The 26012-nt window shown below is 35.8% G+C and overlaps 1 protein-coding gene across 3 annotated transcripts in view; it reads right to left on the bottom strand.

Moving 5' to 3' along the window:
* Positions 1 to 271: 271 nt before the first annotated feature.
* The window catches only part of LOC122450994 (serine/threonine-protein kinase Sgk3), a 110555-nt gene continuing 84814 nt past the window's right edge, over positions 272 to 26012 (bottom strand). For all 3 annotated transcript variants that reach the window (XM_043483416.1, XM_043483417.1, XM_043483415.1), the window contains 12 exons: positions 25818 to 25905; positions 22462 to 22511; positions 19917 to 19974; positions 14500 to 14583; positions 14253 to 14384; positions 12159 to 12271; positions 12028 to 12064; positions 11087 to 11173; positions 9250 to 9345; positions 6953 to 7108; positions 4870 to 4959; positions 272 to 2093 (listed from right to left, as the gene is read on the bottom strand). In XM_043483416.1, coding sequence (XP_043339351.1) covers positions 1923 to 2093; positions 4870 to 4959; positions 6953 to 7108; positions 9250 to 9345; positions 11087 to 11173; positions 12028 to 12064; positions 12159 to 12271; positions 14253 to 14384; positions 14500 to 14583; positions 19917 to 19974; positions 22462 to 22511; positions 25818 to 25905 — 1162 coding nt within the window. In that variant the 3' untranslated portion in view covers positions 272 to 1922. The remainder of the gene's footprint in view (positions 2094 to 4869; positions 4960 to 6952; positions 7109 to 9249; positions 9346 to 11086; positions 11174 to 12027; positions 12065 to 12158; positions 12272 to 14252; positions 14385 to 14499; positions 14584 to 19916; positions 19975 to 22461; positions 22512 to 25817; positions 25906 to 26012) is intronic.

Here is a 26012-nt window from a genome sequence, read left to right as displayed (position 1 = left end):
TTGGCAATAACCATGAAATAGTTCAACTATTCAAATGGCATACATTTTCTAAAAGACTTGGCATCCTTTGAGAAAAAAGGTAATATTGAAACTTGGAAGAGATTTTGCTGAATATTAAACATGTCAGCCTATGATAATCTAGTAATTTCTGTGTAGGCCCAAATATTTAAAATGTTATACTTCTCTCCCTTACATATATGAATATTTACTGTTTGCAATGACTATTGTAACCATCATCAATTTTAAAATAATGGCAGGCATTAGATGATCATTAATCTTTTTGCTAGTTTTTATTATACTTATAAGATCTGAATTTCTTGTGACCCAAGAAACATCAATATTCTATTTAAAATCTGTTGTTAAAAACATACAATATTGCACTTTAATTTCTGGCAGTTTAAGGAATGGCTGAGTAAAAAAATTATACAAGAAACTACAGTTTTTATTTTGCTTTACAATAAGCAAAGAGCTTTGTATAAAAGCAGAACTTACAGTAGTGCCAAATAAACCAAATATTTACAGTGTTGCTATTAAAGTCTTACCTCTAAAGGAAGATTCAGTGTATTGGATGCAAATATTACTAGTCTAACAAAAGTACACTCTCCCGTCCCCACTTCTGTGGAACAATTTTAAGCTAAAGGGAATTCTATCATTTCTTTCTCCAGAGAAAATTACATGAAAGAATGCTTGTTCTTGAGGCATCAACACTGTGTCACTGAACTCTTTCACAGTTTCCTACAGGACTTGAAAAATCTCTAAACTAAGAATCAGAACCCCAAGGTAAGCATAATTTTTAGTTTTCTGTAGATACTCCTTTTTTACAAGTACACAAGTTGGTTTTAAGTATGATTTTAAAGGTCAATTTTTCTAAGATAAATAAGATACTATGTATCTGCCTAAATTATTTCTAACTTTTGTTACACTGTAGTAAAATTGTATAGATTTATGCTGACCCATAATTTGCTATTCTTTTGATTCCCAATTAGGTAAACAGACAGTGCAATATTCTTGTTACTTATCAACCAATTAGGAAGAACAACTATTTGCAAAAGCAAATACCAAGATTTAGACCTACTTAACAATATATTAAATATTCAAAAGACCAAAAAGAACATAAATAGAATGTATTGGTAATATAAATACATGAAACAGAGACATTCATTTTTGGCACCACCTAAAAAAAAATCCAGCAGTTACTTTATTTCCCTTCAGATCTTTGGGAATACTTAAATTTTCTAACTATTAAACTTTCACTTTTCCTCCAGAGGAAAAATAATTCACAAATTTGAACTGGTATTTCAGAAACATAGAAATTTCTCTTGTTACTTCTTATTTTGATCTGTAGAATGAACAGTTATCCAAAGCCTCAGCTAGCAGCCAATGAATTAACTATGCTTTTATATTTTAATCCTACCAAGGAATGATTATGTCAAACAGTGATTCATTATGGGAAGATACGTTTTTTTCTTAAACAACCATGTACCAATTGCATAGTTGTGATCAGAGAACAAAGGTCAAAGTAGAGAGCTACAAAGGCATTAATATACATTAACTGAACTGAAACAGACTGCTGAAAAACAGCAGATCTTGGGTAGATGTTAGTGTAAACCTAGAGGGGAAAAAAACAGTCATTAGCAAAAGGTTTTTTTTTTTAAAAATAGGTTAGTGCTAAGAACAACAGCTTTTAAAATTTGTTTAAAAATAAGCTTAATAAACAAGAATACAAATTTTAATCCAAAACTTAGCTCTTTGAAATGCCCTATTTTCTTGCATACAGCAGAAAATACATTTTTCATAGTTTTAAACATTACATGTAAAAATGAGGCACTAGTTAAACATATTTGAATATATTCACACAAACAGGAGTTTCCGTCTCATCTGTAGGCTTATATTTGCTTAACGGTTTCTGGAGGGCAGGCTGTTCACAAAAATAAATCTTCTGAAGGAGGCGCATAAGAGAAACCAACAAAGGCATCATCTGCCTCCAGTACGCTGGCGTTCACTATGGAATAGTCAGACGACACACAGACAGAATACGGAACCGTTTCTTCTGTAAACACTGCATCAAAGTTCCTGATATCATCCGGTCCCACCTAAAACATCAAAAAACATACCATTATCCACCGTATCTTTTTTTTCCGTTGATGTAGTCACCCATTAAAGCCCCCTTTGGAATCTGTTCATTTATTCCTGCAAAGTTTAAATGTCTTCCTACTCCATCACGTCTTTGAAACATTTCCTGCTTTTTCCTTTTAGACTTTCATGATTCATGCCCTTCTCACAGTTAAGGTTCTTGTTGGGTGAAGGGAGGAGAGAGAAAGGGTGAGGAAGGCCAGTATGACAGAGTCCTTGCCTCTGTTAACGTGACTCTCAGGCCCTGTAACTGACCTGCTTACTCTCTACCCATCATCACCTCTTAAGTTTAGAAAAGGGGCTCAGGGAGGTTTTCAAGAGAGCATTTTGCATCTGCTCTTCCATAAAATGCCTGCCTATCCAGTTTCTCAGTTCTGGGGAGGCTGATGCCTTTTGATGAAGAAATGAATATTAAGTAAAATTGTGAAAGCTGATTCTACAGAGGTTATTCATTCAACATCTGGCTGTGACACCCTTAGCTCTGGAGACCTAAGGAAACTGGAACCTGGGAAGTGAAGTATCATAGCTACTTAGGCTCAAAGGCAGTGGTTAACCTTCCTTCAGGAAATTGATACAAGCTAATGGACTCTTCCCTTCCAACATATTTACAGATCAAAACTGGGATACAAACTCTGGTGGTTCACTCTTCAAGCCCATCCCTGAAACTCTGGGTTATCTTCTACTGGATTATGTTCTACTCAGGGGAAGGGAATCCTTAAAATGTCCAAGTCACCAACTCTAACCAAGGTAAATTAATTCAGAGCAGATGTGGAAGTCAAGGATAGAGGTAGCGCAGCAGGTCTACAAACAAACAGAGCAGAGACCAGGGAAATCCAGGAGGCTAGATCCTTCCACATGTGAGATTCTCCAACAAAGGAGAAAGAATGCTGAAAATTTATATTCATGTATGTATATAAAAGCCATCAAATTCTCATTTATAACCCTAGAAGCATAGACCCTGGAACAAGACTAAGGTTTGAATACTGGTTATGAAGGCTGCTAACTATAATACCTTATATAAACTATATGAGCTTGTTTCTTCTTTCTCTATAAAATAAAAATACTACCAAAAACCTGTTAAGGTTATTGTGAGGACTAGATGCGTTAATACGTAAAATTCCCCAAATCTGACACATAGAAGGTGCTCAATAAATGACAAATGTTCCTTCACTTGACTTTATAAATATTTTATGAGTATCCTGATGGTTCATGGCTACTACTGAGAGGGATAATACTGCATGGCTCATGTTAAGAGTGAGAAAGGACTCTTTTCAAAGCAACCAAACTCAAGTTCTACTTCTACAATTTTAATTTTAAACTTTCGGCAAGTGATTTAACCTTTTTGAGCCTAAGTTACTTCATCTGTATTATGTGGAAAAGAACAATACTATTTCACAGGATTATTGTCAGGCTTGAGTAAAAGACACTAGCATTGAGGACGGTATAGGAGCTAATTTTCTAATCTTTGCTTATCTCTTAGGTGAAAAACAGTAACATGTTAGGGCTTTATTTTGCTTTCCTTAAATGTCAGTGAGTTTGAACATCTTCTCATACATTTAAAAACCATCTGTATTTAGTTTTCTGTAATTGCTTATTTTGTGTCTTTTGTCCGTGTACGAAAGCATAGAAGGAATAAAGACCTTGAATTAGGCACAGCTTTGAATCCTAGGCTCTACTTCTTTTAACCAGCTACGTGACATCTCTGAGTTTCCATTTCTTCATTTATCAAACATGTATAGTAAGAACAGTAATAGCAGTAACTTGGCAGCTTATTTGACACATAAATTACATGCTGTAATGCATAAGTAGTATAATATGCCTATACATAGGAAGCTATCATCAGTAACATCACTATTGGCCTTCTCATGATTCATTAATAATTCCCTATCATTATATATTTACTTCCAAACATTTCAACACTGTTAATCCTTTAAGTAAAATGTTTCCATCAGTAGATTTAACAAGTCAAGCTAACATAAGCATTTTTATAATACTGTCTTACTGTTTTCCAAATAGGATGTAACAATTTACATTATCATTAATAATGTTTGACTGTAGCTGGTTTTACATCAATCTAGGAAAAAGTGCATTAGTGTTACTTAAAATGTTTTTTTTTTTGATAGATATGAATTTGATACCTCATGGTCACTTTAATTTGCATTTTTTTAACCTACTGTGCTCATTCCTATTTCACAAATGCTCTAAAGAAAACACTTCACAGATACTGGGCTGGAAGATATTTGTATCAATCTAATGTCCTAAAGGAGATCAATCCTGGGTGTTCACTGGAAGGACTGATGATGAAGCTGAAACTCCAGTACTTTGGCCACCTCATGCGAAGAGTTGACTCATTGGAAAAGACCCTGATGCTGGGAGGGATTGGGGGCAGGAGAAGGGGACGACAGAGGATGAGATGGCTGGATGGCATCACCGACTCGATGGGCATTGAGTTTGAGTCAACTCCTCAACTCCAGGAGTTGGTGATGGACAGGGAGGCCTGGCGTGCTGCGATTCATGGGGTCGCAGAGTTGGACGCGACTGAGCAACTGAACTGAACTGAATGTAACTAAAATCTTATGAATCATCTTGAAGTGACCAGTTGTACCTGACCTGTTTCATAAATATTTTGGCACGGATTCAGTTTTATTCAGGTTAGATTTTGAGATCTAGTCCTAAAATTATGAGGAGCTCTAGTCCCACACTTCACTATTTAGAAAGACTTGGATGTAACCTTACCACGTTAGGATTAAATGGTGGTGGAATCTTCTTCTGCACAAGATCAGTCCAGCTGAGTGACTCAAAAAAGGGATGATTCTGAATTTCAAGCTAGAATAGTAAAGAAACAGATTTATTATTTACTAATGCTAAAAAATATACTGAATACTCACTGAAGAATTTTAGGAAGCCAAACCATTCCCACTTGGTCCCACTCCTTCCAAAGTTCTTTCTAGGCACATGTTCATGTCATTCAATGTGGCAAAACAGTGTAGTGGACAGACACCCAGAGCAGGCACAGGAAGTTAACTCAGAATGACCAACTTAAGTTATGTCCTCTTCAAGTCACTGTTTCCTCACAGGTAAAGTGAGGTTAACATTTCTGCCCTATATATTTCACAAGTTGTTGTAAGAATCACTGGAAAAAATGGAAATAAAAGTGGTATGAAAGGAATAAAGTACTACCTAGATACAAAGAGTTATTATTACCATTGAATGTGGAGATAAAGACATCGAATGAGACTTTTACATGGTGAGGCTGAGGTAAAATTCAGGTGACAAGCTCTACTATCAAAAACAATTCCACTCCAGGTTACTACTGTTGAAAGCTGACAAAGTACTCATACCCATTCCACTTTTTCTCCCACAAGAAGCCACAAAGTGTATAAAAAGTAGGATTCCTATCCTGCTTCTCAGGGGAAGTGATATCTGACCAGAGTTCTGAAAGATCAGTAAGAAGGAGCCAAACAAAATAGAATGAGGGGAGAATATTTCAGGTGGCATACAAAGGGTCTGAGGTGACAGAGAGATTAGTTTTGTCAAGAAAACAAGAGCCCAGTATGGCTGCAGTATAGGAAAAGATGGGGACTGTCACACTGAGGAGCTCAAGAGGTGAATGGGATGAACAACACTGGGTCTATGTGAGGAGTCATCTCTGCTGATTCTATTTTCACTATAAACAGAAGGCAACAGCATCTGCCAAAAGTGAAGAAGGAAAGGAACATAAAAACTTGGTAAGAATGCTGGAGTGGGTAGCCATTCCCTTCTCCAGGGGATCTCCCTGGCTCAAGGGATCAAACCTGGGTCTCCTGCATTGCAAGCAGATTCTTTACTGTCTGAGCCACCAGTGAAGCCCAGAAACTTGGAGAGAAGGTCTAAAACAGTCACTACAGAGAGCAGGAACATTAGCTGGAGAAGTATCCAAGAGACTAATGACTAGACTTCACAGTGCTTCCAATATTCTCAATTGTGTAACTTCCGTCAGCACTGTCCAGCAGCCAAGGGATGGCAGATGGATTGATTCATCCAAGGTTCCAATTTCTGCCAGTGAATTCAACAAAAGGACTGAGGTACAGGAGGGAGGGAGCATTAGCGAGGCTCCCTGAAACAGTGGACTCTGGAGCCCAAGTCCTGCATTCCACCAGGGAGTTCACTATTCACAGCTCAAGTTCAAGACTGACAAACAGCCCTCAAGAATTCCTGAGAACTTTTAATGAATTTAAAATTCATGTTCCTCAGTAATTCATGAATTCAGTAACATAACACCAGTAACTTTGCTAGCAATTAAATTATCCTGATTTGAAGTGAAAAACAAAAAAGAAAAAAACCCCTGCAGATCCCATAATTTTTTCAAGGAGGTGTCACATTTACATTCTCAGGGGGAAAAAAAGTCACTGAACTTTTTTCAAGCAAAAGGTACTACCTCATGCAGTCAAGAGGCATTTAAATTCTTCCTAAACAAAATGAGCTAAAAGTTTAGGCAATCAAAAAATGCAAGCCACACATTCTTTTAGGAAGAAGGGAGGAGCAAAAAATGCTAATAAATGAAATCAAATAAATAACAGGATATGAAAGCTGGATATGGAGGATGAAAAAGACAGGATCAAATTATTCTGAACGTCAAATGAAAAAAATGCATGTGCAGGAGTTTTATACACTGTATAGTTTTATATAAACCCTGGTGAAAATTTTTGGGACAAGCATGCTTCTTTTTCATGGTACTATTCTTTAGGAGCTGTATTCATCCCATTAAATACTACATAAAATAAGAATTTTTCTTCAAATGATAAATAAATAAAGAGGGTACTGAGAAAGATGTACATACAAAGTCTTCTTTGGCACCAAGTCGATTTTGCCTGTCTTTCTCTAGGAGTTCTTCCAGAATGGACCAGGCAGTGAGGCTCACTCCTGGCCTCAAATTTAGAGGCTTGTGAAGAATATTGTCATACATTTCAGCCACGTCTCGGCAATAAAAAGGAGGCTTTAAAAACAAACAAATAAAAAAAAACAAGATAGAGAAAGAAAAGTTAGTATTAACTGAACTATGCACAAGTGGGGTTAAAACTGTTAGATCTGGCCCTGACCTAAAGAGAGAGTCTGCATCCAGCAGCTGCAGAAAAGCACTGGCATCTCTGGGCCTGTGTACCCTTGCAGTAAGCCCCACCACGGGAAGAGATTTTAAAAGTCAGCACACTGTGGAGCTTAACACATGGTCACCGAATGAATAAGGGCCGGTTTATTCAATAACACTGGGCAGACAGGTGTGAATTGCATAAAAGTTGTAATAATAATTGTTTTAAAGAAAACAGCCTCCAACTTCACCATAAGACATAATAATAGAATTATTGGAAACAGAGATTTGACACAGGGCAAACATTAAATGATTTCTTGAGACACAGTAATATACTAATTAAATTGGATTTCTAGAAAGTGTTCTTCCTAAGAACTTGTGGCGTTGGCAGTGTCCTGCTGCTATGACAGTTTGAAGACCCGAGTACAGCCTCAACGTGAGGATAGGCCAGTTCATTACTGAGTTAAAAGTTTTAAAGGAAAAATAATTTTTAAAGTTAAAGAAGTTATAGGCTTGTCATTCTTTTGCCCTTTTGTACAGGAAAGAAAAACTTCCTTTTTCAGTTTTTAAAATCTAACTTTATTTCTGAATCATTAATATAAGTCTGACTAATGAAGTATGTGATTCAAATATTCAAATATTACTCAATAGAGTAAGCTGCATTTTACATGCAATGATATTTTATACTCTCAAAGACTTCTACAGAAATTAAAAGGATATGAAAATATCAGGATGAGAAACACTTAAAGAATGTAAGATATAACGTGGTTAGCAGGTCTTCTAAGTTACCAGCATAATCAGAAAACTAGGTCTTTTTTTCTTTTTTTCAACTGGAGTATAATTGCTGTATAATGTTGTATTAGTAACAATGTGAATAGGCTATAAGTATACATATATCCCGTTCCTCTTAAGCATCCCCCCATCCCACCCCTCTAGGCTGTCACAGAGCACCAAGGTGAGCTCCCTGTGTTAACACAGCAAAACTGGGTCTTTTTAACAAGCGGATTGTGGTCAAGGGCAAAGAAAAGAGTGTTGACTGTCATAGGCATCTGTCATTCAAAGTTAAAAACATGAGACAAATTCCCTAAAACATACCTCAGGGATTGAATTTCATCACCCCTGTTTTCGGGGGACACACACACTCACACACAGCAAAGAGAAAAACCACGTCCAGCTCAGGTCTCAGTGATGGTAGGCTTGGCTTCGTGAGGGCCACATCCAGGGCCATGATGCAACCATGCAGCATCGCATGCATGGTTCCCAGCATGAGGCTGCTGGCCACTCACAGGACCACAAAGAGAAACTAAAAACTTCTGACTGTTTTAAAAAGTCTAAAGAAAAACATACATTATTTCTACAAGGATATGTAAACTAACTAAAATGCCTAAGTTGTTTGTTCTGGTTGAAATGATATTAACTCAATGTAGTAAAACAACTTGACTTATTAATCAGAAGCTTTGGCTGATAATGTCTTTAATTAATAAAAACTGGGGAAACTGATTACATAGTAAACATCACTTTTTTCCCAATGAAATCTTCCAAGACATGGTGTTTATGGTAAAGGGAATAAAGGACTCCCAGTGATTAAAAAAAAAAAAAAAGCAGAGAATCAGTATCCTAATTAAATCCTATGAAAACAAAATACAAGGCAAAACCCAAAAGGTATTATCTTCTGATAAATAAAATCTTTCTTTCCATCTTTTTGAAATTACGAAAATTTGAAATTAGGCAGAATGGCCAGGGTAAACCAAATGTTAAGTGGGTAATTTTAATGTTATAACTAGGTATCTATTTCGAAGAAATGCTAGTGGGATGAGAATATTTGAAGTAGTGATTAGGGTGGCAGAGAAATAATTCTAAAAAATCAGTAACAAAATGACAGGTTTTTTTTGTGCATACTCCTAATGTGGTTCTGGATTCATTTAACCAGGTTCCTACTGTTCTGTGAGTGTCATCTAGCTATCAAGCGTCCACAAGATTACTGAAAGGCAAAAGGGAAAGTCAAACCCACTACCGCATGCTGGAAGCGTGACGACAGGGCAGACACGTACCAGTCCATAGAGCATCTCATACAGCACAGCGCCCAGGCACCACCAGTCCACAGTGTTGTCGTAGGGCTGTTTCCTGATCACCTCAGGGGCTAGGTACTGCAGAAAAGGTGAACGATAAGAACGGCTCAGAGACAAATCAAGACAAAACCTAGGGATCACCGAGCAATTTAACAAATCCTAGGTATCACCTCACACTGAATGAAACATGTTATTTAGATTTTCAGTTGGTTCCTTATTCTCACTGTGGATCAGTGGCTCTTGGGCAGCGGTACTTGAGAGTCCGCTGGGATAATTTTCAAAAACCACATATTCAAGTATTTTCCCCAAAAATGATGATGCAGTTCAGACAGAGAAGGACAAATATAGAAACCATAATAAAGCAGGTATTTTGCAAGGGGTTGTCTTTCACAAAATTAATTTTAGATTAATTAATTAAATCTTGTTTCTCTTTATTCTTGCTTCTCTTGAAGAACAAGTCATTACTGAAGAAGAATTCTTAATATGACAGTTATAGTTCATTTTTTTCTTTTCAGTGAAAGAAAAAATAATAAACTGTATTCTTATTTAAGAATTATGACAGCAAGTCTTTAACATATTATTTTTAAAAGTTGTGTAAGTTATTAGATGGCTATTTACACTTCAACTTGTAAAACATTTAAGCATAATGATTTTGCACATATGAAACAGTGAATTTGAATTTTAGATTCCAAAGTATTTATTTCCTCTTCCCACATGAAATATATGTAAGGAAATACATTCTTCAGCTTTTTTATGTGATACAAATAAATGGGAAAATAAATAAAAAGGGTTTAATAGTTTCTGATCACATTAAAATTTAGATGACCAAAAAAAACTACCTGGCACTTAAGATCGCAATAAATAGGACATTTTAAATGTGTGTATGTGTGAAGTTAGAATAACAAGGCTTTAACATATATCTTAAGGATTATTATTACTGTCTCAAATGAAAAGATACATTTTCTGCTAGTTAACATGATTAGAGAATAGGATGTTCTGGTTGATAAACTCTGATTTGTAATCCTCGCCCCCAACATATTGCTTTATTTTCTTCCATTAAATAGCTTCGTTATGAAATATTTTAACCATATAAAAACTATAAATATGTAACAGAAACCAACAGAGCTGCCATCCAAACATAAGCAATGATAACATTTTGCCATATTTGCTTTAGCTTATTTCCTTTAAAAAAGCAGCTTTATTAAGATATTCAAATACCAAGCAATTCACTCATTTAAACAGTACAATTCAATGGCTGTTAATATATTTACAGAGTTGTTCCAACATTACCACAATTAATTTTTGAACATTTTCATCACTGATTCATGATTTTTTTCTTAAGGATTTAAAATGTAGTCAAATGCTTGAAGAAATCAAAGATAAGCTTTTAACATTAAAAACAAATAAGCACAAATAAGTATAATTTATCTTTGTTGGTTACTGGTGGTATCACAGAATCAGAGTTTAAAAAAAACTACCAATAATCTTTTAAATGTTTATTTATTATTTAAATATTTATTAAAAGAAGAGATGATTATCAGATATTCCCAGCTGGTGGGAAGCTGAAAACATTTTATTCTACTTTTCTTTCCTGTTTTTTTTTTTGTGGCCACATCATGAGGCATGCAGGATCTTAGCTCCCCAAGCAGGGATCGAACCCACGACCCCTGCAGTGGAAGCACACAGTCCTAACCACTGGACCACCAGAGAAGTCTCTTTACTCTATTTTTCTGATTTCAAATTTTATATATACAATTTGTGATTCAGTTTTGCATTTCACGTATGATTCCATGAATGACAAATGAGATAAATTTCTTACCTCTGGTGTCCCACAAAATGTTGTTGTGGTGTCAGAAATAGCAATTCCTTCTTTACAAAGCCCAAAATCTGTTAAGACGACATGTCCCTGACAGATACAGGGGCAGTAAAATAAAATAATGCATGGATATAAATTGACACTTTTAAAGACCATTTGATTTTGAAATAATCATAGACCAAAAGGAAACTGCAAAAAATAGTACACAAAGCTCCATGTCCCCTTCCCCCAACTTCTCCCTCCTCCCACCCACCCCGTGCTGACATCCTATATAGTGTAGTACAGTGTCAGAATCAGGAAATTGATACTGGTATAATACTGTTAGTTAGACTGTCACCCTTATTCAGTTTTCACTCTTTTACATGCATGCATTTGTGTGTATGTATGTGTTGTTGTTTTAGTTGCTAAGTCGTGTTCGACTCTTTTGTGATCCCATGGAAAATAGCCTGCCAGGCTCCTCAGTCCATGGGATCTCCCAGGCAAGAATACTGGAGTGGGTTGCCATTTTCTTCTCCAGGGGATCTTCCTGACCCAATAATTGAACTCATGTCTCTTGCATTGCAGGTGGATTCTTTACCACTGAGCCACCAGGGAGGCCCTGTGTGTAGCTCTATGCAATAGAGATATATAGATCTGTGTAACCACCTCTACAATCAGAAAACTTTCATCAACCCAAAGGAACAAAAGAACTCTCTTGTGTTACCACTTTATTTTTGAACTCTCCTATCCCTTAGTCCCTGGTCCCCTTACAACTACTAATCTGTTCTCCATCTCTCTGGTTTGGACTTCTCGAGAATGTTATATAAAACACTCATGTATGAATGGAACATGTGTTCTGTTATATGGAATCACACAGTGTGGAACCTTTGAGGCTGACTCTTTTTCACTAAGCATAACATCAATAAGAATCATGAACCAGCAGACTTTTAAAAGCCAGTACTTACTACTGAATCCAAGAGAATATTTTCTGGTTTCAAGTCTCTATCAAATTAAAAGGAAAGAAAAGCAAAACTCAATTTGAACTGAAACAAAATAATAAAAAGACATTTTCAGAAGTGCAATTTTAAAAATTTACCTGTACACTATTTTGATGGAGTGCAAGTAACCCAATGCACTAGCAATCTCAGCAGCATAAAACCGAGCTCTGTGTTCAGGAAAGGACCGCTCTCTTTGTAAGTGAAAAAACAGCTATAAAATTGAAGTAGAAAACGAATACTAAGATCATTCACACATAAGTGAAACAAATATACTCCATAAATATAAAAACAGGATTTATTTTCATTTCTTTGAACATGAGATAAAAAAGCACCAAAGTACAGAATTTTGACACTCCCTTGCCTGTGTCCCCATCTGCCCCGCAATTATTCTCTCTTCGACCATAATTCTCCCTGCTCTTGCTAACTTACTCATCTCCTATTTACCCTTCAATCCTCAAGTGTGGCAGTATCCTCACCATACCAGGCAACCCCCCTAGAAAATATTATTAATGAAGACCAATAATCTTGATTTTGCCATGTTAATTATCTTACTTGATCTTTTTGGACCAGTATTTGAATTAAACCAAACACTATTCAGAAATTGGTAACTAGTGGCTGGCAGACCAAACAGAACCCACAGATGTAATTTGTTTGAACCAAATACTGTTTTCAGAAAAATCTAAAATAACTGGTAACATTTAAAAACTGGGAAATTTTTTTTGGGTAAAAATTCTTAGTTTTAGTTCAGGCAGGGGGCAAGGGGAAATTGGGGGGGGGGGGGCAGGTCGCTGAACCATTAAGACTAAATTCAGCATGGTAGCAACTGGCTGAAGCTCAGTGGCAGCTGGATTCTCCAGTTCATTTTCTTTTTTTTATTTTAATTTTACTTTTCATCTGTGCTGGGTCTTCCCTGTGTTACACACAGGCTTCTCTTGTTGTGGCACATAGGCTTAGTTGCCCCACAGCATGTGGGATCTTAGTTCCCTGACCAGGGATTGAACCCGTGTCCCCTGCATTGGAAGGCAGACTCTTAACCACTGGATCACCAGGGATGTCCCTTCAGTTCACTTCTTAGACTTCCTAATTCTTCATGTATTTCTTCATCAGGTTACCTGCCTAGGCAAAATTTGCCCTAGGTTCTTACTCTAAATCTTTAGGTTCTAAAACAATGATCTCTCTCACTGGGCTTTCTTCAATCTTGGAGAGTTCCACCTCTGCTCCTTACTAGCCCCAGTGCTTCAAGGATTGATAAGGTGTCTGTCCTTGGTTTCCCTACTATTATTCTTTCTCTGGATACCTTCCCAGCCAACTCAATCCAATGAGTTTAACCACCACCTCTGTGTGGATGTCTTTCACATGGACTAACCCATGTGACTGAATCAAATTATTAGCTTCTCCGTACCTCACTAAGTTTCTTTGTCTTATACAACACAACTGTTGTGAGGATAAAATAGTATGTATAAAGAGTCATAAGAATGCTCAATACAAGTTAGCTATTACTGGAATTACTATCTTATCAGCAGCATTTCTCAAAAATGTATTTCAATATACCTCTGATTCAGAGTTTTGGGGAATATTTTTATTAGATTTGGTTCAAACAAACAAAAGGTGACTGTGTGGTTTTAAAAAGTTTTTAAAAAATAAATCCTGGCTGTCTTTAAGGCATTAATTTCTCAAAGTCTCAAATATGCTGAAATGTACTGTAAACCACCAAGGGGTTATAACATGAAACATTTTCCAAACTACCTTCATCATAGAACCCTTTATTACAGGATCATCTCATCTGATTAATAGTTGCACATTTTGGAAAATGACAGATTAATGTTTATATGCAACTGCTGAAACGTTAATTATCAAAAAATTACAAATCAAGTTTCATTCCAATGTTTCAATATATGTTCTTGCTACATAGCTCAGTGACTAAACTGTCAGAGAAGTCTGTAGCTTCATAACAAGGTTCTTTTATAAGCTTTCCACCTACACCATAAGCTGCTTAGGAAAAGAACTTTATGTTTCACTTCTCCACATCCTGCACTGTGCTGATTAGCCAGCATCTTAAATACTATTGCTACTCAACAAATAGCTGTCTGTGCTGGGCTTTGCTTCCAAAACTGATAAGAAAAACTCTTAACTCAATTCTATTTTTTTTCTCTAAACATCATCAATACTGAAACACTAATTATAAAACTCACCTCCCCTCCATTAACAAAATCCAGAACAAAATAAAGCTTTTCAGTTGTTTGGAAAGAATAATGTAATCCAACCAAAAACGGATGTTTCACATTTTTCAAGAGCACATTTCGTTCAGCCATAATGTGTTTTTGCTGTTTAAAAAAATAAGAAGAAAAGGTAAAAAAAATCAACTTGCATTATACACCAGAAAACAATTCTGTTAACTGAGAAGATGGATATAGGAGAAACAAAGCTATTTTATTTTACCTCTTTTCTATTGAGAACTATCTTTTTCTGTAACACTTTGACAGCATAAAATTTTCCATCCAGTTTCCGTTTTGCAAGAAGAACCTGTTATATTTAAAGATTGTGCTGTTAGAAATATCAATGTTTTGACAGAGACAATTCACTTATCACTAAGTCAATACTTAAATTTTTACAAAAATAAAGTCCACAACAAACCTAGATAATGTAATGTTTTTATTTTGAAAGTTGAAAATTCCTAATTTGTTTCTACAACTCCATTTTTCCTTAGATTATTTTACTAAAACCAAAGAGATGTTGATGATTTAAAGAGCCAGGCATCGTTTGTCACTTAACATGCTAATGCTTAAGGTTTTTACTTAGTATTAAAATCTATAAGGCTTGAGGTGTGTGTGTGTGTGTGTGTGTGTGCGCGTGCGTGCTAGCCCTGAGTACTGAGGCTATAAATTTCATGGCCACATTAAAAACAAGAGAGAGAAGAAAATGGTTTCTCAGTGATCAAAATGCATTTTCATTTTAACATTTGGGTTTCTCTTATAGGTTTCAAATTTAGAAGCATTCAGAGAAACAAGCACCGTATGCAGCTGAGATTCTATAATGGGCTGCGATACACAGACACTTCATGGATGTGAAGAAACTTAGAAGATCTTGCCCCAGAAAAAAGGCAGACATACTCCAAAGTTTTAGAAATAAATTTTAAGGAAAGGATTCAAGACACCCTACAAGTTGTGTAACTATCAGCTGATACATTTCAAAACGTCTTGAGATGATCTGCCACTGGTGACAATGCTGGGCCTTACTTTTCAGTACATCTGTGGTCTTCCTCGCTTCTATCTGTAATCACAGTCTGGTCTTGAGAAAAACACCAGACTCCAACAACAGACAGACGTCTTACAATATACCTAACCAGTGCTTCTCAAAACCATCAAGGCCCTCAAACACAAGAAAAGTCCTAAGGAGACATGACAACTAAATGTCCTGGATGGGACAAAAAAATGGGACACTGGGTAAAAACTAAGGAAATCTGAATAAATGATGGGCTTAAGTCCATAATTATGGATCAATATTGGCCCATTGCTTGGAACAAATGTACCATACTGATGTAAAATGTTACTAAATAGAGCAAACTTGTGGTTTGGAAATTCTCTGAACTTTCATTTTTAAAAATTTTTTTAAATATTAATTTTATTTGACTGTGCTGGGTCTTTCTTATGACATGTAGGATTTTCAGTTCCGGCATGTGGGATCTCGTTTCCTGATCAGGGATCAAACCCAGGCCCCGTGCATTAGGAGCTTGGAGTCTCAGGTACTCGACCATCAGAGAAGTCCCCCTGAATCTTCTCTCTACTCAGTTATTTTTTTTTGGTAAATCTAAAATGGTTCTAAAAAATAAAGTCTATTGATTAAAATGTTTGTTACTCATAAAAACAAAGTCAATGGAAGAGGAAATGGCAACCCATTCCAGTATTCTTGCCTGGGAAATCCCATGGACAGAGGACCCTGGAAGACTACAGTCCAGGGGGTTGCAAAGAATCGGACACAACTGAGCATGCATGCATGCAATAAAGAATTAAAAAAAAAAAAAAACAAAGTCAAAAATACCTTCAGGTACATTTCCTCAGTTCAACTGTGGGCAACTCTCTTTTCTCAGGCTTTTGTTCTCTACAATACTTAACTCCATTGAATGTTTCTTCTTTCTTACATTTTTTTTTTCTTTCCTTGACAACTCCCACCCACCTGACCTTCCCTTCTCTACTATGATTGGTTCATCTTCAAGTATGTTCTAAGAAAGTAATTCAAAAGATGTGGCAACTAGGAAGTGCCCTGATGGTAGGTATTTTTTCAGCCGATTAGTAGATGTGGAGAACAGACAGACAGTTAAGAAACAGATGGGCAAAGGAAAAGTGGAACCAAGACCACCATTTGCAGAAAAGCTTAGAATGTGAGATTCACATTATTTATTTTAGTCTGTCACACATATTTTTCTATTTTTCACATTCACTGTGAATCTGCATTTCTGCTTGCTTTTTTTCTTTTGTGTACTCTGCTTTTGTTTCATTGTACTTTGCTGGTGTCTAAGCATTTCGCTAGATTTAAAGCTTTTACTAAACATAATATACATGTAGAAAAACTCACAAACATCACAGCTCAATAAATTATTACAAAACGGACACACTATGTAATCACTTTCAGGTCAAAAAACCCAAACACTGTCAGTAGCCTGAGGTCTCCCATTTGCCCTATTCCAGAAATGATTCATCCCCTTTCTTCCTCAAAGATGACCACTATTTTCACTTGCAGTAAAACAGGTGAGTTCTGTCTATGAATTTTATATAATTGGAATCACACAGATAATGTTGTGCCTGCCTGACTTCTTTCACTCTATATAATATGTTCACATTGTGACATGTATTAGATTGGCCAAGAAGTGCGTTTGGGTTTTTCCACATAATACTATAGGAAACCCAAATGAACTTTTTGGCCAACCCGGACAGTGCTGAGTATTGCATTCCATAGACATACCACAATTTATCCACTCTTTCAGTGACATTTAGATGATGAACAATGGAGCTTATGAATATTCTGGCACACGCCTTTCCTAGTGGGTATGTGCAAGCATTACTGGTGGCTACACAGCTTGGAGGAGAACCAATGTGTCACAGGTAAGGCATATATTCAGCCTCCAGGTTTAATACCAGTTCTCACCGCATAAAAAATGAAACACAAAGGAATACACTCAATTAAAGATATGGAAAAATTAAATACAGAATGCCACAAAACACTACCAACAAAAGCTTAAGATGAATTAAATTAACAAAGGGATATGCCATGGTCATGGATTGGAAGACTCAATACTGGTTAAGGTGACAATTCTTTCCACATTGATCTACAGATTCAAAGCAATTGATCAAAATCCAAAAGAATCTTGTTGAACTTGACATGCTAATTCTAAAACTTAAGACTTGCTACACAAAGGGCTAAGAAGAGTCTCTTGAAGAGGAGCAAGGAGAGAAGATGTTCTGTTGAATATCAACCTTCATTTTCAAGACAATGTGGAACTGGTGCAAGGATAGACATATCAGTTAATGAAACAAAATACGAAATCTAGAAACAAGTATAAAACAAAATCCAGAAACAGATCCAACACATATATGGACACTGGATATGTGATGGAGGTTACCCTGCAGAGTAGAAGGGAAAGAAACATCTTTTCAATGAACTGTGTAGGATCAGTTGACATTCATGAGGAAAAAAGTGAAGTGTGACCCTAAGCCTCACAATATATACATTAGATAGATCTATTTGACTTTGGGTCCAAACGTGAGCTTTCCAAAAGATAATGCTCTCTGTCTTTAACAACAGACTATCTCTAACATTCCAACAGACTGTGAGCATTTTGACAGCAAGATGCACTTCTACTTTTCTATGGCTTATATTAGCACAATGCCCAGAATGTAGCAGGTGGCAAACATATATTTGCTGAATTAATGAACACACATGGGTTTAATTTTATGGCTACAGTTTCTGGTCTCTAGGGAACTCAGAAAACAAACCAGATCTAGATACTGGAAGCTATGAATATAGCACACTATAATTAAACACATACATATTTATTTTTACTACAGATTGAAGTATAATGCAAAAAAGGAACTTAAATACATTTGATGATTCTGACAACTCCCATCTATGATGCTTCTGGCTTTAGGGATTCTTCTTGCTTGCTGTGGCACTCTGTCAAGTTTCGTGATTCACTCAATATTCACTGCATCAAGAGGGACAGGGGGCTCAAACTTCCCTTTCCTTCCTCAACTGCTGTTTATACAGCTGCTCATGGATGTCTTTATGGCCTCAACTTAAATAATACCTCTTCAAAGACGTCATCCTTAGGGACTTCCCTGGTGGCCCAGTGGTTAAGAATCCACCTTCCAACACAGAGGATGCGGGTTCAATTCCCAGTTTGGGGAACTAAGATGTCACATGCCGTGGAGCAACTAAGCCCATGCCTGCAACTAAAGAAGCCCCCATGCATCAGTGTAGCCAAAATATGCATGTGCGTGTGTGTATATGTATAAAGCTATCCTTGACTAACTCACCTAAGTGGTGGCTTCCCCCCGACTGCCTACTTTCCTGTCTCTTGACTCTAGTCTTCATCTCCTTCACAGCTCCATTACTACACGTTATTTACTTGACTGCATATTTTTAATTGACTATTTCCCTCAATAGGATGTAAGCATCACAAAGGTACAAAGCATGTCATTTTTGTTCAACACCATCTAACAGGGACCAGAACAGTGCTTAACACATAGGTGCTCAACAAAATACTCGTTGAACAAATAAATTTTAGGTTAGAATCTGAGTAGATGCCTTGTATCTCGAATTATTCTATAGTCAGTTCTTTGAAGGGAGAGAAAGCATCTTAATTCTATATCCTGCATACCAACATGCCCCATGGTATCCCATATATAAAGCATGCATTCCCCTATAAACCAGTACAGCCACCATGGAAATCAGTATGGAAATTTCTTACAAACTAAAAATAGAGCTACCATATAACCCAGCAATCCCATTCCTGAGCATATATCCCAGAGAAAACTAGAATTCAAGAGGATGCATGCACCTAATGTTCATTACAGCCCTATTTGCAATAGCCAAGACACGGGAACAAATTAAATGTCCATCCCATTGATGGAGGAATGAATAAAGATGTGGTACAAATACACAATGGAATAATACTTAGCCATAAAAAAGAATGGAATAATCCCATTTGCAGCAACATGGAGAGAACTAGAGATTGTTATACTGAGTGGAGGAAGTCAAACAGAGAAAACAAATATTGTATGGTATCACTTTTAGGTGGAATCTAAAAAACTGGTACAAATGAACCTATCTACAAAACAGAAAGAGTCACAGATGTAGAAAACAAATTTATGGTTATCAGTGGGGAAAGGGTGGGGGAAGATAAATTGGGAGATTGTGATCGATATACACTACTATATAAAAAATATATAAAAAATAGACAGTAAGAACCTATGGTATAGCACAGGGAACTCTGTTCCACATTCTGTAATGACCTATATGGACACAGAATCTCCATCTATCTATCTGACTGATTCACTTTGCCGTACGGCAGAAACTAATACAACATTATAAATCAGCTATGTGTGTGTGTGCTTAGTCACATCTGACTCTTTGCAATCCCATGGACTACAGCCCACCAGGCTACTCTGTCCATGGAAGTTTCCAGGCAAGGGTACCGGAGTGGGTTGTGGGTTGTCGTTTCCTACTCCAGAGGATCTTCCTGACCCATAGATTGAACCTGTGTCTCCTGCATTGGCAGGCAGACTCTTTACAATTAATTTTAGAAAAGCATCCATTTTTTAAGTACTAATTTACTGAAGAAAAAATAAAAATACTCTTACCTTGCCAAAGCTGCCTTTTCCAATAACTTTTAAGAAATCAAAGTCTGTTGGTTTAGCACTGAAATAAATGAAAAATGAAAAGAATTAGCCTCCAAGAAAACTGATAAGATGTTAACTTTTCAACAGTTTTTAATACTTCACTCCTTAATAAGCAAATCTTGGGTACACTTCAGCGTGAGAACTCCAGCCTTTACAGTGGTAGGATCTCATCTTTAGCATAAAAAAGGTAATGAGTGAATGAGTGATAGTCACTCAGTCGTGTCCATTTCTTTGTGACCCCATGGACTGTAGCTTTCCAGGCTCCTCTGTCCATGGAATTCTCCAGGCAAGAATACTGCAGTGGGTAATAATGAATAGTAATAATATCTACTTTCTGGTTAGATAAGAGATTTTTTCATTTTATTTAAGCCTTGTTAAGTTTGGCTTAAGAAGGGCTTCAGTAATACTCTTTTTGGGAGAACAAGGTCTGTCTATCTCTCTATGATCTATCATTTTGAACTCAATGTAGCAAATCACTTTTATTAACCATAAACCTCACAATATTGTTAATGAGGAAACTGAATGACTAGATAAATTAGGGATATATTTCAAGGACTAAGTAGTCTGGAAATTATTATGAAAACAAAGTTACTAGCAGGAATACCTGGTGAAGTCACTAAGAAAATTTTCTGATAGAGAAAAAGTCACCACAGTGTTCTGCATACACATTACTTGCATGTTAAAAATAAAAGAACTCTGTACTGATTCTCATAGATGGTAATGTAGAAAAACCAGGAGCCGAGAAGGCAGAAAGAATACTATGATTGTCTTTTTATTTATCTTAACCTCAGGTTAAAAGCAGCATTGGCTGTATGTAGGCAAAAACAGACGGCTGTACAAAGTTGAACTTAAGTAGCCAGAAGAGCTGTTTTTTTTAACAGAGGATGAATTCCTAAATTGGACTAGGGAGAGTGAAATGACTCCATTCACATTTTAAATGTCCTTCAATTAATTACCAAAATAAAGTCAATACAAACATGAGAGTAATACCAGGTCTGGGTTAAATAATAACAGGTCAGGATTAGGGAGATAAATACTTAACTAAGCTTAGGTGTTTTTCTTCTTCTAGAACTTGCTCTTTGAACTATTTTGTTCTCTAATGATATGCTGAAATACTGAAATAATGTTTTGAACAAATCTAATAGTGAAAAAACATGCAAAAACTTCAAACACAGTAAACACACCGAGGCCACAGCCAAAGTCCTACTGTTAATTGTTGGTGATAAACCCTAACTGGAAGCATATTTCCATTTTGTGCTGCCTGACAAACTCTCTTGTATCCACCATATGACTGAAACTGCTCATAGAAGTCACCCGTGACATTAAATTTAGCGGTCCATTCTCAATCTTCATCTAACCCACCTTATCAGCAATGTCAACAGTTATGTATTCCCTGTCTTCAACTGCTTTTGTGACACCACATTGCTGATTTCCTACCTTACTGATTCTTCTTTCTTTAGTCTCCTTTTATCATTTCTCCTGTCTATACCCATTGGGCTTCCGTGGCAGCTCAGCTGGTAAAGAATCCGCCTACAGTGCGGGAGACCTGGGTTGATCCCTGGGTTGGGAAGATCCCTTGGAGAAGGGAATGGCTACTCCAGTATTTTGGCCTGAAGAATTCCATGCACTATACAGTCCGTGGGGTCGCAAAGAGTCGGACACAACTGAGCAACTTTCACTTCACTTCATACTCATTCTCTAAGTGGACCAAAAGGGTGAAAGAAGCAGCACAGTGTGCTGGGCTAAGAGAGAATTTGTTAGAATTAACCTGGTAAGCCTGGAAGGATAATTATGAGGATGGCCACACTACACTCCTCTTAACCCACAGCAGTCATCACTCATCTGTCAGGGCCCTCCTCAAACTGAGCCAGGAAGTGGCCTTGGACTCCTCTGCATCCCAATGAACTGCTGGAGTTGAACCTTCAAGTGAAGCCTCCATTTGCCACTCCTGGTGTTCTGCAAAATGTTTCCCCTGGGTTCAAATAAATATGGGACTATGGGAGAAACTGAAAAAAAAAAAAAAGTTTAATAGCTTTTCATATGCTGATTTCCATCAAGTCTTCTCTGGACCAAGCTAGCTAACAACCGGGGCTGTACCGATGACATTGGGCACCAGGAGAATATCAATTAGGCCTGGACAGATGTTTTTGCCAGAGTACTTCCCAAGTGCCTCCCAGGACTTCTGCTCCTCTGGGAAATATGGTCTACTCATCTTACAAACACAAACACACACACACACACACGCACACACACCAGGAAAGTGACAATGGCAGAACAGCAGAACCCAACCAACAATCTGTGGATTAAAAACCCCTCAGAGCTCTACTATAACGAAGAGAAGCTACAGCAGTGAGTCAGAAAAGCGTATGACAGTACCGCAGTCACTGTAACCACAGTTCTATTTCACAGGCTTCCAGTTAAATTGGTGTAATTATGTACATCTGCACATTTACAAAAAAAGATCTTCCTCAAATCCATTTAGACTGTTGAAACAAATTAAACCTACTGAGGATTTCCAGATGGTCCCAGGTTGATGTTCTGTGAGGTAGAGAGTAGCTGTTGGGATGGAAAAAAAAGAAAAGAATTTAACATTCTTACTAGAGTTTCAAAGGTTATCAGTCAATGGATATTTCTGAAGTAAAATACATAAAACTGTATCACAGATATTTGCCATGTTAAACCTAAAGCTTTAATTCTCAATAAATGTGTAGAGTCTTGGAAAGATACACAATCAATATAAACAATCATTTTAATGATAAATTTCAAGAGAAGTTCTAAGGAAAAAGGTAAGGCAGAAATCAAGCTCAAAGATGGCAAATGAATGAAGTAAACTGCAGAAAACTCCTTAGAAGAGGTGGGCACTGAAATAACAATTTAAGAGGAATCATTTTTTTTTTTACATTGAAAAATTAGTTAAAATAGCTTTTGTTTTTAAATTTTCAAATATTTTAAGAAGCTATTATTAAAGATAAGAAATGATCATGTGATGATGATTATAACTGCAAATGCTGGATTAAAGTTTTAATTTGGGAGGAGGTAATTTTACTTCTACAGCAAGCACATAAAACCAAGAGTGCTTTTCTCCCTAATTCCACAATTGTGATAGTATCTAATTTTTAGATAGGCTTCTCTTATTGTAACAGTTAGCACAGTACATTTAATCTCTATTAACTTAGAAGCAAATCTTTACTCACCTATTAATACAGTATACCATAAAGCAATTTCACTAATAAAATTCTAGCTCACTAATAATTAGCTAGAAATTTACTCAAAATCCCAAAAGATTAAACTAGTGATCTTTTTACAGTGAGCACTTTTCACAAAAGCCAAATGGAAGTGAATTCTGCTTCAAAAAATTCACTATGAAATTCTTAATACATTCAAAGAATTAAATCAGAGATGTCTCAAATATGCACATTTACCAGAGCCCTATACAATTATACATCATACAAGATATATATAAAAAATAAGTTTTAAAAAACATTCTCTTTAATCAGAATCAACAATTTTATCTAAGCAAATTCTTATTAGAGACATGTCATATATACTCCCACTTAAATTCATTTGCAACTTACAATCTCTAGAAAACAAGTTATTTTTTTAAATTAAGGGCAAATGGTCTAAAGTATACATTTTTTATAAAGTAACAATGTTGGCACCAAACTGATACATTTCCTATAAATTTTAATTAAAAAATAAAAAAAAAAATATTTACAAGTATAAGATGAAGCAAGGATTTTTTTTTTTGGAGAGGTTCTTTTTATTGGTATTTTAAAACAGCAAAAGATCCTAGTCCAAGTTCCAGATTTTATGGATGAAACAAGAAACAAAATCTGGATCTAAAGCAACAAAGACAGAACAGGAGCCAGAACCCAGCAATTTCTCTTAGTCTGGTTCTTTCCTCAAAGAGCAGGGCAAGATATTCTTCACATGACCTATACCTACACACGCTCAACATGATTAACAAAGAAAATCATGGTTACATACATTTCACGCCTTAAAATATTTTTTGAATAGTAGTAAGCTGTCTTTAAAAATCCATACTAAGAAGTAATTTGATTACAAATACTTCTAGCACCTCCATAGAGTCTTTGCATTAACTTCTAAAAACTGACCATGCTCACACTGTGTAAATTTGCATAAAAAGTTTTATACCCTGATTTCATTTAATGGTATGTCAAAACTTAAAATAATATCATCCTTAGAAATGTTTTTTAAATGTACAATATATAGGGACAATCACTATTTGATGAATGTTCAAACTGATTCTAACTTTTCATTATAAATCATACTAAAGTGAACATCTTTGCTTTTTTCTGTGAGAAGGGTTGTTTCATTTACATCAACTCCTAAGTGACATGAATTATTTTCATGTTTGATACACTTTGCCAAATTGCTTTCCAAGAGCTGCATAAAATGATAACACCAGTAAGGCCCAAGGATGCCCAACTTACCTTACCCTTATTAGTCCTGGTGTATTTTCAGTTTCTTGACATTTTTGTTAATTTGGTAGAGGAAAAAACCTGTCATTTAAAATTTTTATTTGCTACTGGCATCAAGGCTGAATATTTTCCCATATATTTCCAAGAGTATTTCTTCATGGTCCTGTTCTTTTCATCTACTATAGTCTTAAATATCATTCTTTTTGAAAATCCATTTGTATGAGCTTTTTTTTTTTTTTTACACAGATATTTTTCCTTCTTATGCTTTATTTACTATGTTTTCCCAGCTGGTTATTTCTCCTTTGACCAACTGCACATATACAAAATTAAAATATCCTTTTACATTGTCCTAGTAGCAACCCTGTCACAAATGTAAAGAGTTAAACCTATTCTCTTAACTGAGGGCCCTCTTAAAGAATCAGAACTACTTTCTAGTAGTCATGTCTATTTTTCAAATGAAGATTTTAGCTGTGGGTAATGACATTACCTTTTAAATCAGAAAAACAGCACCATGACAAAATTAAAACATCATAAAGACAAAACTATACATCTCTCATTTTCATTTATGTATTCACCAATTGTATGAATAAATTCTGAATTATAAAGGTATTTATAAACACTTGCAATTATGTTTTATAATATACTTTTAACTGCTACATAATAATCCTAAGTTAAATTATGGTAATGTACCTTTCTAATATAACCTTTTAAAGTATATGTTGAAAATGTCTTCATAAGAAAGCACAAACTTACTATATCACAATTCATTAAAAAAAAATAAGAATACCTATTCTTTACTCAGAATACATATTAATTATGTGCATATAACTACAGCAATAAAACTCAGTCAACGCCAACCAGCACATGTATATTGACTGCTCTACATATCAAAACCTGACAAGGCAGAGGAAGAGGTATGAAGTGCTCTGGTTGAAAATCCCTCTTCTGCTGGCCAAAATTCACCATTTCAAGTTACAGTGATCTTGACGAAGATACATCATGATCAAAAAGTATGATGTAAAGTTAAGAGAGCAGAACACAAAACTTTATATGCTGTATAATTAAAATCAAGTAATTAAAAAATTCATATATTAAGAAATCTTTCATATATTAGAAAGAAAATCACTGAAATATTAAAAAATAGGTCTGGTTGTTGATAATATGGATATTTCTGACTTACTATTTTCAAATCTTTAATTTACATTGCTTTTTATTATAAAAAGTACTCATTTAATCAATTTTAAAAGAAATAGTGATCAGTTGGAAGTATACACATTTGTTTTTATGTTTTCTACACAGTAGAAAATCTATAATGGAAGCAATTAGTTTAAGTATATGTGGTTCCTAAAGTTGCCAATAATTTCATCTTTGGGGAATGGTATTTTTTTTTTCTGTTAAAAAATACAATTCCTCTTACTACCTTCTGAGTACTTCTTTCATCCTCATCCTCAGATGGATCTGACTGATGTTTTGGACTGTCCATTTGAAGGAATGCTCTGACATCTGGACTAAAAACAAAAATTAACTTTATTATGACTGCATTTCTACACCTTTTCTCTCTTTAACATGAGAATAAAAGTAAGCATTGTAGCATTTATAGTAAGAAAGGCAAACA

The sequence above is a fragment of the Cervus canadensis genome, chromosome 12 (genome assembly GCF_019320065.1).
Source record: "Cervus canadensis isolate Bull #8, Minnesota chromosome 12, ASM1932006v1, whole genome shotgun sequence".
Classification (NCBI taxonomy): domain Eukaryota; kingdom Metazoa; phylum Chordata; class Mammalia; order Artiodactyla; family Cervidae; genus Cervus; species Cervus canadensis.
The sequence above is the reverse complement of the archived record's forward strand: the minus strand, read 5'-3'. Positions and strand labels throughout refer to the sequence as shown.